Source organism: Lithobates pipiens, unplaced genomic scaffold, assembly GCF_037356315.1.
Source record: "Lithobates pipiens isolate NorthernLeopardFrog02 unplaced genomic scaffold, aLitPip1_a1.2 Scaffold_30, whole genome shotgun sequence".
Lineage (NCBI taxonomy): Eukaryota > Metazoa > Chordata > Amphibia > Anura > Ranidae > Lithobates > Lithobates pipiens.
Window position 1 is genome coordinate 169128016 of NW_027507791.1, and position 13583 is coordinate 169141598.

The 13583-nt window shown below is 44.7% G+C and overlaps 1 protein-coding gene across 1 annotated transcript in view; it reads left to right on the forward strand.

Moving 5' to 3' along the window:
- The first annotated feature begins 9045 nt into the window (after positions 1-9045).
- LOC143943349 (cysteine-rich protein 1) overlaps positions 9046-13583 on the forward strand; it is a 67454-nt gene continuing 62916 nt past the window's right edge. Inside the window, exon 1 of the mRNA XM_077465066.1 lies at positions 9046-9187. Within this exon, the coding sequence (XP_077321192.1) occupies positions 9148-9187 (40 nt within the window). The 5' untranslated portion in view covers positions 9046-9147. The remainder of the gene's footprint in view (positions 9188-13583) is intronic.

The following is a 13583-nucleotide window of genomic DNA, read 5'->3' on the forward strand; positions in this document are numbered from 1 at the left end:
GAGGCCAATGATCCACAGATTATTGCACCGATTACGGTTCTCGGCGTCCTCTGATGTGGCTTCTAGATCCTTCAGCCGAACCTGGATGGTGTGTAGGGTCACCAAGTGATCTCTCACCGTCTCCTCCGTGTCCCCAACGTGGGTCTCAACTTCATCCATTCGCCGTAGCATCTTTTCATCATTTTCCTTCCTTATCAGGCCCATCTCAATTTGCAGGAAGTCAATCTTACTGGTAAGCGCCGCCTGACATCCATTAATGGCCTGCATAAGGGCTGAGAATCTGTCATCCTCCATGAGTGCTAGGTCGGCCTCGGATGTTTGTGTCACCATGCTGGAGGTTTTTGCTACATGTGCAGCCGCGTCTGAATAGCTCGCCGGGACTCCGCCGTGCTGTGGCTTACGGTTTCCCCCCTTACTTTTCTGCGACAGGACCATCTACCCAGGCTTGCTGATGAGATCAGAGGGGTCTCAGTCAGGTCAGGATCGGTAAATAGGATGTTTTCCCCTTGCGTCGGTGCAGAGCTCCTCTCCTAGACATCTGTCCTAGTCGCCATCTCGGCCACGCCCCACAAGGAAACATCTTAGTAGTCACGATCACTTCACCCGTTACGCTCAGGCATTCTCTACCAAAGATCAACAAGCAGCTACAGTGGCGAAGACTCTAGTATAAAAGTTCTTCATCCACGGTAGCCTATCTCAACGGATCCATTCAGACCAGGGGAGAGACTTTGAGAGCACCCTAATCAGATAACTGTTGGATCTACTAGGTATCCAGAAGTCTAGAACTACTCCCTATCACCCACAAGGAGACCCTCAACCAGAGAGGTTTAACAGAACTCTTCTCAACATGTTGGGGACCTTGACCTCTGAACAAAAACCACATTGGAGCAAGCACATAACTGCCTTAGGGAACGCTTACAATAGCACCAATAGTAATGCTACAGGGTATTCACCCTACCAGTTGATGTTTGGGTCAGAAGCCAGACTACCAGTAGACCTAGCCTTTGGAACTTCCCTGGATCATTTCTCAGAAACCTCCCATTGGGGATATGTGGATAGATTGCGGAGGAGTTTGAAAACCGCATATGAAAAGGCTCAAGCCATGTCAGACACCAGAGGAAGTAGGAACAAAAGGAACTTTGACGTTAAAGTACGGATTCAGGATCTACAACCCGGTGACGAGAGCTCTTAAGAAACCTGGGCATCCCAGGCAAACATATGTTGGCTAATCCCTGGAGGTTACAGCCATATATTTTATGCAGACAACTTCCAGGGCTCCCAGTGTATGAGAGCAGACCAGAAGGGAGCACTGGACCAGTAAAGACCTGGCACCGGAACCATCTCCTACCTCTCCTACCAGAGGAAGAACTACCATCTACATCCACTGCTGTACATCGACCAGTAACTAGGCCTCAGCCGGGACCCGTGGCAGCTGAGGATAGTACGGGATAAGAAATGGAAATAAGTTGGCTATGGCCATCTGAAACACCAGAAGCTGAAGCGGGTCTTTCACCTCAGTCAAGAAGAGGAGACAGTGAGACTCTTAGGCCAGAAGCCCCAGAATTTGTGCCACTGTCTGTACATTGAGGAATGCTTGCCCCCCACTGGCATTAAGATGCAGGAGTCTGAAGTGGAGGAAAGTAATACTTGCCCAGAAGTGGGGACCACACCCAAAAGGCAAAGAGTGAAAAGAGACATTCGCCCACTAAAAAGACTAACATACAATACACTGGGCGAATGTTCTGAAGCAACCCAAATTACCGGCAAAAGAAACTCTGAGGTGCCTGGCCCCTCTACTGTCAATTCATAAAGGGACAACCCCATCTCACCCTTTGACACATCTGTACCAGACACTATAGTGTCAACTGTGAATGCACAGAACAGTCTCCTCTCACATGAGAATTGGTGGGAGGCTCCTCTGTCAGTATTATGCAATCGCCTAGAGGCAAAAATACAGAATAGAGCTAAGATTTTGAATATCTTTGGGGACCAAAGAGTCAAAGCAGGGGGAGTATGTAGTGCTGGTATTTTTGCCTGTTAGTGCTATGTAATGTTAATCTATAGGCAGTGTTATAAATTGGCATTTAGCACCATCTAGTGGCCTAAACGTGGAATGGACTTAATTTATTTTTTATTTCAAGAACATAGAGAAATGTTACAGGAAGTGACTGTTTGTTTACATTATACAATGACCTACCTACCCACAATGCCAAGTGATCTGCCCATTAACACGCAGTACTGAATTGCATGCTGGGTAGGATGGCTGGCGTGAAGCAGGACTGAGACAACCAAAGCGGAGGTTTCCCACTCCGCCCATAATTCTTTACGCACTTTTACACACTTATGCCGTGTACACACGATCGGAATTCTCATTGGAAAAAGCTCTGATGGTTTTCCCGACGGTATTCCAACGGAATTCCACTCCAGCTGTCTTGCCTACACATGGTCACACCAAATTCCGATCATTTAGAACGCTGTGATGTACAACACGTACGATGGGATTAGAAAAAGGAAGTTCAATAGCCAGTAGCCAATAGCTTCCGTCTCGTAGTTGAATCTGAGCTTACGTGATTTTTGCCATGTCGGAATAGCATACACACGATTGGAATTTCCGTTAGAAAGTTTTTCCGTTGGGAAAATTGAGAAGATGCTATAAATTTTTGGCTGGCGGAAATTCAGACAGCTTTCGATGGAGCATACACATGGTCGCATTTTCCGATGAAAAGCCCTCATCGGCCTTTTTCTGGCCTGAATTCCGGTCATGTGTACGCGGCATCAGACTCAGACCACAGTGTTGTTGGGACCGGTAGTCCCACAGAGGAGGTTTCACATCATTAGACTGAGTTAAAGCAGGCCTCAAGCCTATACGCCACTGAGAACTGACACTGCGATTTGGAGACAACTAAATCGGAGGTAGTTACAAGTGGGCTACATCACAAGAACAGTTTCAATATGCTTTCTACACTATTCTTGTTTGTTAAACCCTTTGGATTACAATTACTTCAGTACAATAGCTAGCAGAAGACAGAAGACCAAAGACTACATCTTTTATTGCAAGGTCTTGCATTTAATTACTATAGGAAAGGACTGCATTATAAAGCAGGGGGAGCTCCTAGCAGTTGTATTGCATAGTGTTGATAGCTTTGCATTTCTGTATTTATCACAGCGTGCTGGAAGTGGGAAGGTGCCCGGAGTTGAGGCATTCTCACGCTGAGCATTGGTCCCACTTGGAGACACACGTGCAGGGGTTATCTAAGAATTATTTACATGTTAAAATTGTTGTGAATACCCACTGTAATGTCACATTATGTTTGTGTGATGGTATTGTACTTATTGTTTTATACCACTTTCAGTAAAAACACATTCTGGTTCAGGGTCAGGGGCTCCTCATCATTCAGGTCCCATTTGGGAAAGCATTGCGATAGTCTGATTCCGGTCATGTTTCTTAGAATGGTCTATCTATATTCTGTTTACCTATCGGGGCACTCACTGCGCTACCTCCCACATCCTATAAATCGAGAGTGTGCGCCTCTCCTCAGGCATGGGAGGTGCTCGGTCTCGGGGCATCAACCCCTTTAAAGCTGTTTCAACGGGTCTTCACTGGGGTGTGGCTCTGAGGTTACCAGTTAGTGCTGGCATAAGTTTGTTTCTTGGCGTAGGCTCTGGCCACCTGTCTTTAGGGAATCCTTTTGGCTCCACACTCCCTCTCTTTCTGCCTCTCTCTTTCTTTCTCCTCTTCCTTCTCGTTTCTCCTTCTCTCTACCTCCCTCCCCTCTCCCCTCCCGGTTTTTGTCCCCCCCTCCCCCTTTTTTTTCTTCCCAACAGGTGACAGCTCACTCAAGACCATGCCAGAAGTGTCTTTGCTCTCCCTGAATGCCCATGGGTTGAACGTTTCTGAGAAGAGGTCACAGGTGCTGGGTGAGATCTGGAGACTGCATGCCCATGTAGCATTTTTACAGGGGACACATTTTAAGGCATCAAAACTCCCTAAACTCTGGAACTTCAGGTACCCTTTCATTTAGCACAGCTGCTCCCTAGACTCAAAATCCCATGGGGTTAGTATCCTTATTTCTAAGAATGTGGCGTGGTCTTTGACAGAGGTCCTTAGTAATGACATGGGGCGATACATCTTTGTGAAAGGCTCCATCTTTTTTTCTTCCCAACAGAGGACACCTCACTCAAGACCATGCCAGAAGTGTCTTTGCTCTCCCTGAATGCCCATGGGTTGAACGTTCCTGAGAAGAGGTCACAAGTGCTGGGTGAGATCTGGAGACTGCGTGCCCATGTAGCATTTCTATAGGGGACACATTTTAAGGCATCAAAACTCACAAAACTCGGGAACTTCAGGTATCCTTTTGTTTATCACAGCTGCTCCGCAGACTCAAAATCCCGTGGGGTTAGTATCCTTATTTCTAAGAATGTGGCCTGGTCGTTGACAGAGGTCCTTAGTGATTACATGGGGCGATACATCTTTGTCAAAGGCTCCGTCTTTGGGTAGGCGGTGACCCTAGCCAACGTTCATGCCCCCAACATAGACCAGGTTGGGGTTCATAGAGAACTGCTTGGACAAACTGACTGACTTTGCAGAGGGACAGCTAATCCTGGGGGGAGACTTGAACGTGGCTTTGGACCCCCTGTTGGACACTTCCACTGGGTCCTCCCACCAGTCATTTGCAGCCCTGCATCGGATTAAGAAGGCCTTGACTGCTGTGCACCTGGTAGACACCTGGAGGATTGCACATAGCAACACGCGAGATTTTACCTTTTTTTACCTACCCACAATTCCTAATCGAGACTGGATTACTTTTTAGTACACCAATCGGCCCTTCCCTTAGTGACATCTAGTGATATAGGAGTGCGAACCCTTTAAGACCACGTACCGATTTTGCTGTCACTTATGTTGGCGGGGGGACAGGGCCCATCATCCTGGTTAAATGAGAGCCTGATCCAGCAACCTCAATATGCAAAAATAGTGGAGGAAGAGATCAAAGCCTACTTTACAACTAATGCGACCTTGGTGTCTTCCCCCTGCCAGCTATGTGTGTAGTCAGAGGAGTACTTATTAAATTGGGAGCTAAAATTAAGAAAGATAGACAGAGGGAGGCGGATTCTCTCTTGGGGCGCATTGGAGTCCTGGAAAAGCAACATAAATTGTCTCTTGCTCGCGATGTGGCCATAGAACTGCAGAACTTACTCAACACCTTGAACTCTCTCCTACTAGCTAAAGATAAAAAAACCGAACTCATGTACTCACGAAGGCAATTCTACGAATCCTACGAAACCGGGTAAACCGCTAGCCCAGGCATTACGTGAAAATACAGCTCGTTCCTATATCCCTTCCTTAACGTCCCGATGGGTCAAAAACTATATAAATCTCAAGAGATAGCCAACTGCTTCCGTAGCTACTACGAGAGACTTTATAATTTGGCTCCCAGGGGTGCTGAGTCTGCATCGTCGACCCAAATCTCACTAATAGACGTATATCTACTCTCCTTGGGTGTTCCTACATTGTCACCGCAGGAGAGGGAAGAAATAGAGGGCCACATCACTGAGCAGGAAGTTCTCACTGCCATCCAGGGTATGGAGTTGTGGAAAACACTGGGGCCTGATGGATTCCTGCTTCTTTACTACAAGACATACGCCCCACTGTTGGTACCTCAGTTCTTGCAGGCTTACAATGCGCTCCTGGATGGGACCCAACTTCCTAGGGACTCCCTATTCACACATATTGTCCTGATTCCTTAAAGAGGGTAGGGATTCGACAGAGTGTGCGAACTACCACCCGATATCTTTATTGAATACTGCCTGATCTCCTTCATTCCCAAACGAATCCATTACAATCAGGTGGGATTCATACCGACCAGGGAGGCCAGGGATGACACGTTTAGGGCCCTGAATCTCATCCACTTGGCCCGGTCCAGGAAGACTCCAATGTTGCTGATTTCAGCCTACGCAGAGAAAGCCTTCGACCGGGTCAACAGGTTATTTATGAAATGCACGTTGAGACACCTTGGTCTGGGTCCCCATATATGCCAATGGGTGGAGGCTATCTACTCTCATCCCTCAGCAGCGGTCAGGGCCAATGAGGCATACTCCGCTCCCTTTACCCTAAGCAATAGACATGTGCAGACTAGAATATTTCGTTTCGTTTTTTCGTTTTCGTCCGTAAATTTTATTTATTTAGTTACTCCCGAAATTCGTTTTTATTTATTTCGTTTTTCGTGCAAAAATTGCATTCGTCCGAAAATCCACATGAATTACGGTCGAATCTGTCTTGGAAGGCTTATGGTATCTGTCGAATGGATAAAGAAGATTCGATGGAGCTGCTAAACTATATAGCCTATAGGCGGAGCATTCGATTGCCGAAATGTATGATTGCAGTGTCGTATAGTTGCGACGATCCCGTCGAATATTATTATAAACGTGCAACGATCCCGTCGAATATTATTATAATCGTGCAACGATCCCGTCGAATATTATTATAAACGTGCAACGATCCCGTCGAATATTATCATTTTTTTTTTAATTTACTTCCCCCACCCAATTCCAGTATCGTTTCTCTCTGTCGATTCTGTTCTCTCTATGTCGAATATTTACTCTCTGTCGAAGCTTTTCTATATAATAGGACTAATAGAGGTAAACGAAACTTAGGCACATTCGACCACAGGTTCAATAGACATATGGAGTCACGTCGAATCTCCTATTCTATATCGAACTGTTGTAACAACGAAAACGAAAAAAAGCATTTATTTATGTCGGATCTTTCGTTTTTCGGAATCTGCACTTTCGTTATCGTTTGTCAAAACAAAAACGAAAATACCTGAAATTCGGACGAAAATGCATTCGGACGAAAACGAATGCACATGTCTACTAAGCAATGGGACAAGACAGGGGTGTCCGTCATCGCCCCTGATATTTATACTGGTACCCCTGCTAGCCCACATTAGAAAGGACCAAAATATAAAGGACATCGGAACAGCCAATACACACCATAAAGTAGTGGCATACGCCAATGATCTTCTGTTTTTGTAACAAGCCCTCTGACTTCTATTCCCAATTTATTGAAGGCTCTTAGGACCTACTCCGCCCTATCTAATTACAAAATCAATGTACATAAATCCGAAGCATTAAATATAGATCTACCCAAGGAGACTCTAGATAACATTCAACAGAACTTTCCCTTTGCCTGGGCTCGCCACAAAATTAAATACTTGGGAATTTTCCTCACCCCCTCGCCGTCAACAATCTTTCAGGAGAATTATGCCCCCTGGCTAACCTCGATACTTCCAAGCCTCCAACACAAGAATGCATGCTCGTGGTTTGGTAGGAACAGCATCTTAAAGATGGTGGTCCTGCCAAATTTTTTATAGCTCCTCCAAACTCTGCCAATAACAGTACCAGCCCACTTCCTTCGCTTGGTACGGGAGGAATTCTTGAACTTCCTCTGGGGCTATAAAGTAAAAAGAGTGTCACATCGGATCCTGGTCTTACCAAAAGATCAAGGCGGTATGGGGCTCCGAGACCCAATTAATTATCACCAAGCGGTCCATTTAACCAGAGCATTGGACTGGGTCAAACACGCCTCAGAGAAGAAGTGGAACAGGCAATGTCCCCCTTCCCGCTTTCAACCCTGTTGTGCCAGACATGCCCCCCCCCCCGACGGCCCTGAAAACCCACCCATTGATCGGGACCACGCTGTCGGTGGTAGCTAAAACGGGATGTGTCACGTTGGCACCCCACAATCCCTCACCGCTATCTCCAGTCATAGGCGCCCAAGATTTCCCTGCTAGTATGTCAGGGAGGAGATTTAAAGAGTTTATAGAGTCCAACAGATTTAGGCTCCAAAACTTCCACCATGAGGGTCGCTGGTTCACTATTGAGGAAATTCAAGCTATGCTAGTACCCCTACTAGATGGCGAGCTATACAGATCAGACATTTCCTCACCTCCTCGTACTTTGAACCCGCCAGCAGTCACTCCACGTCTGCTTTTGAAAGGCTCTACCTGGACCCTGCTCCCCTCCGTCACTTACTGTCCGTAATGTACAAACTATTAGTTGTACCACAGGACAGCTCTTTTCCGCCTTACCTATGGAAGTGGGAAACTGACCTGAGTCAAGCCTTTTCAAAAGACCAGAGAGATCCTGTACTTTGCACACCGCTCCTCAATTGCAAGTATTTACCCATCAGTTCCCTCCACCTGTTGGCGTTGCCAGCAATCCGACAGCTTTCCTGGGATATTGTGATGCTGGATCCCAGCATGCACCTTCCGATCTTGTGCGTGCGCACTATACACAGGGCATAGCACAGGAAAATTATCCTGTTGTTTCCTGGGATTGATGACGCGCATATCCCAGGAGACATTGCAAAGCTGGAAATGACATCAGCGGCGTGAAGGAGGAAGTCAGAATCAAATACAGAATTACTACAGTAAGTGATTGAGAGAAAAAAAAAATTATATGCCAAACTGAAATCACTGCACACTTTACTGCTGGGTGGAGAAAACGTATAAATGTGGGTGGAACTCCACTTTAAGACCATAGATGATCTTCTGAAGTTTACACACAAAGTTGTCTCCTTGCTCAAGCCCTGGTGGTTGCTCCATGTAGAGGTCTTCTTTAATGACTCCATATAGGAAAGCTAGTTTAATGTCTAGTTATTTGACTTACATGCCCTTCCCAGCTGCAATGCTAAGAAGCGCTCTGATGGTGGAGTGTTTTACAACGGGAGTGAATATTCATCGTAATCTTCACCAAATTTCTGGGAGTAACCCTTGGCAACTAGTCTGGCTTTGTATTTGTGGATATTACCTTCTGTGTCTGACTTTACTTTGAAAGTCCACTTGCTTCCTATAGTTTTGCAGTTAGGAGGGAGCCTAAGTGTCCAGATTTTATTTTCTTGAAGTGACTTCAACCTAAAATACGTCATTTACTAGTTCTGCAAGTAATTAATGTATTTTTTGCTACATATGTGCAGGTTTAAGGGTTAAAGTAATAATGTATTTGTGACAGAAGTCCTTTCTGCAAGTATATCTAAGCCGTGTGCAAAGTATCTACCCCTCCTATCCTTGCCCCTCCCAACTCTGAACAAAAACAGTAACTCAGTTGCTGTGCACACTATTTCAAGTTTCCTACATCATCAGACTCAACATGCCCAAGTGTCCCAAGTGCCAGAAAGAAGTGTATTTTGGTAAGTACAATACACAGCAAACATACTGTAAAGACTTGTGAACCATAGCAATAATCTTGTATTGGTTTAGGTGGTGTAAAGCAATATCTGATTTTTCTTGTAATGCAAATAAAAATAATACTTAAGGCATGAACAGGTGAAAGTTTACTAAGTGTACAAAAGATAGTCAACCATATTTTATCATTCTGACTAAATTCTAAAATCGAAATCTTATTGGGTTCTCTATGTGGCTGTAGGTTCTCTATGTGACTGTACTTTGCTTATCACCATTGTCAGTTGCATGGCCATATTAATATGCAGCAATTAATGCAAAAATGTACGATTCTAGCATTTTTTGGCAAATGATTTGCTCTTTATGACATGAACTGCTTGTTCTGCTCTGATGATACTCACTCATTTAAATACATACTGTATATTTATTTAGAGACAGTAATGTGATGGTGCAGATAAAGTATCATCTGGCAAAGAAAGGATAATTTTGTCAAACGCTGAACAAATCCAAAATGGTGAAAGTACTATCTGGGAGACATTTAGAAAGAATCATTATGTCACTCAGTAAACGATTTCTATAGCCAGTACATCAACAATCTCAGACAGTAAAGACAACGTTTATCACCTGTGTTAGCTGTACAGTAAAATTGCCAGCATATTTCATGTTAAAGGTTGAAGATTTACAAATAAAAACAGGAACATATTTCATACTCCCTTAATTATAGCCCGGCCTTATTTTTAACTATTTAATATAAAAAGCAGAGACCTAATAATCAGATGGATGGAACATTGTAGGGTGTAACAGGTTCCAGCAGCTGCAGTCTCTCCCCAGCCCCCCCTCCTCCCTTTCACCAGTGACAACGGGCAGGCATTGTCTCAGGGCTCCCACTGCCGTTCTTTGAAAATAATGTGGCCGCGCGGGGCTCCGCCTGCCCAGACATTGTGGCTGTCAGCTTGTAATTTCAATTAACTACTATGGCCCTGTTGAGCACTCAGTTATCTCATTGCCTTTTCCTGTCAGCGTATATCTGCCTGCTTGTACAAGCGGACAGATACACTGAGAACTCTGCGGAAGTTCTGCATGGCACACGCAATCTGCTGATCGTGGGTGCAATGCTTTCAAGGTTTCAAGTAAAAAATAAAATAAATGCACACTTTTTTTACATGCAAAAAATATGTGCATTTATTTATTTATTTTAAAGGTGAATTTATACTTTAACCTTGTGATAGCAAACAAGTAAAAATAAAAAAAAGAAATATTTTTAAAAACAATAAAAATTATTTTAAAAATTTGCCATAACCCCTGTTTATCCAACACACACCTAAACACAGCCCAGGATGTGCATGCGTATGTAAATCAATGTTGTAGCACACGTGTGATGCCTCGCCATGAATGTCAAAGTGAGAGCGATCATTCTAGCACAAGAGCTCCTGGTTAACTCTATACTCATGAGCTATATAAGCTTTTAAAGCATCACCTATGGATATTTTCGGGTACCGTAGTTATATGTGTTATTGCAAGCGCACACAATTTGAGGACTTGGCATGTTTCAAAGTTACAGTTAATCTGGTTGAAAAAAAAGACACTAATCCATCCTGTTCAACCAACATAAAAACAAAAACACACAGTATCTCACAAAAGTGAGTACTCTCACATTTTTGTAAATATTTTATTATATCTTTTCATGTGACAACACTAAAGAAATTACACTTTGCTACAATGTAAAGTAGTGGGTGTGCAGCTTGTATAACAGTGTCAGTTTGCTGTCTCCTCAAAATAACTCAACACACAGCCGTCTAAACCGCTGGCAACAAAAATGAGTACACCCCTAAGTGAAAATCTCCAAATTAGGTCCAATTAGCCATTTCCCCTCTCCGGTGTCATGTGACTCGTTATGCCGCGTACACACGATCGGACTAGCCGCCAGACAAACTGCCAGTCTTTGCAGCTGAGATCCGCTGGACATTCCGAACGAGCGGACCTGCCCCCACATGACTGGACTTTTCCGCGGGCTAGTTCCGGCGGACAACCCAATCCGACTATGGCGGGAGTCCGCAGGACTTTTGAAATGAACGGACTTGCCCACACATGGAGAAGTCCGTTCATTTTGAACATGGCTCCAGGTAGCCGGTACTAGCGAAGATTGACACCTCATCAAGGGGGCCCCCAGATACCAGCCCCCCACCCTATGTGAATGAGCATGGGGTACATTGTACCCCCTCCCATTCACCTGGTGAAAAAAGTGTAAATAAAAACAACAACACAAGTTCTATCTTCTGCTAGCTCTTTTACTAGCAGAGGAGCCCGGCTTTCTTCTTCGTCATCGCTGCCGCCATCCAGGGGTCTTCTTCCAACTTCGGGGTCTTGTCCCACTCTTCGGGGGTCTTGTCCCGCTCTTCGGTTCTTCTGCCGGCCTCCGCTATCTTCTTATAGCTCTTTTACTAGGTTGGCCCGGTCTTCTGTCGCCGCCACCTTCTTCTCTTCTTTTTCTTCCTTGCGATGTTGACATGATGCTCTCTCTAGCCATAATGGCAGGGACACTTTGTGCGGCGACTTATATAGGGACAAGGGGCAGGGTCACCAGGTGATGTCACACTGTGACCCCGCCCCTTATGATGTCACTGTCCCGGAGGATGCCCAAGTCCACCGGATAGTCCGATCGTGTGTACTCGGCATCAGTGTTACAAGGTCTCAAGTGTGAATAGGGAGTAGTTATGTTAAATTTGGTGTTATTGCACTCACTCTCTCATACTGGTTCAGTATGTTCAACGTGGCACCTCATGAAAAAGAACAATCTGATGATCTGAAAAAAAGAATTTTTGATCTACATAAAGATGGCCTAGGCTATAGGAAGATTGTATGACCCTGAAACTGAGCTGTGGCAGGGTGGCCAAGACCATACAGCAGTTTATCAGGACAGGTTCCACTCAGAACAGGGCTTGCCATGGTCGACCAATGAATTTGAGTGCACGTGCTCAGTGTCATATCCAGAGGTTGTCTTTGAGAAATAGACGTATGAGTGCTGCCAGCATTGCTGCAGAGGTTGAAGGGGTGGAGGGTCAGCCTGACACTGCTCGGACCATACGCCGCATGCTGCATCAAATTGGTCTGCATGGCTGTTGTCCCTTAAGGAAGCCTCTTCTAAAAATGATGCACAAGAAAGCCCGCAAACAGTTTGCTGAAGACAAGCACACTAAGGATATGAATTACTGGAACCATGTCCTGTGGACTAATGAGACCAACATAAACGTATTTATTTCAGATGGTGTCAAGCGTGTGTGTGGCAACAACCAGGTGAGCAGTACAAAGATAAGTGTGTCTTGCCTACAGTCAAGCATGGTGGTGGGAGTGCCATGGTCTGGGGCTGCATGAGTGCTACCAGCACTGAGAAGCAACAGTTCATTGAGGGAACCATGAATGTCAACAGGTACTGTGACATACTGAAGCAAAGCATGATCCCCTCCCTTCAGAGAGTGGGCCACAGGACAGTATTCCAACATTATAACGACCCCAAACACACCTCAAAGACAACCACTGCCTTGCTAAAGAAGCTGAGGGTAAAGGTGATGGACTAGCCAAGTATGTCTCCAGACCTAAACCCTATTGAGCATCTGTGGGGCATCCTCAAATGGAAGGTAGAGAGCGTAAGGTCTTTAACATCCACCAGATCCGTGATGTCGTCATGGAGGAATGGGAGAGGACCCCAGTGGCAACCTGTGAAGCTCTAGTGAACGCCATGCCCAAGAGGGTTAAGGCAGTGCTGGAAAGAAATGGTGGGTCACACAAAACATTGACACTTTGGGCCCAATTTGGACATTTTCTCTTACGGGTGTACTCACTTTTGTTGCCAGCGGTTTAGACATTAATGGCTGTGTGTTGAGTTATTTTGAGGGGACAGCAAATTTACACTGTTATACAAGCTGTACACCCACTACTTTACATTGTAGCAAAGTGTCATTTTTTCAGTGTTGCCACATGAAAAGATATTATAAAATATTTACAAAAATGTGAGGGGTGAACTCACTTTTGTGAGGTACTGTATATGTTTGATATATATTTGCTCAACGCAACCTTATCTTTTATATTTTACCAAAAATTGGTGTTATATTGTTTGTGTTTTCCATTTAACTTAATTGTATCATATTTGTTTCCTGAAAATCTGCATTTAATAAATAGTTGCGCAAATATTATGTGAAATAAAAATGGCAGCTATTATTATTATGCTACAAGAATTTATATAGCGCCAACAGTTTACAACATGAGAGCAGGCAGTACAGTTACAGTATAATTCAATACAGGAGGAATCAGAGGGCCCTGCTCATTAGAGCTTACAATCTAGAAGGGGAGGGTCAAATGATACAAAAGGTAATAACTGTGGGGGATGAGCTAATTGAGAAAATCAAA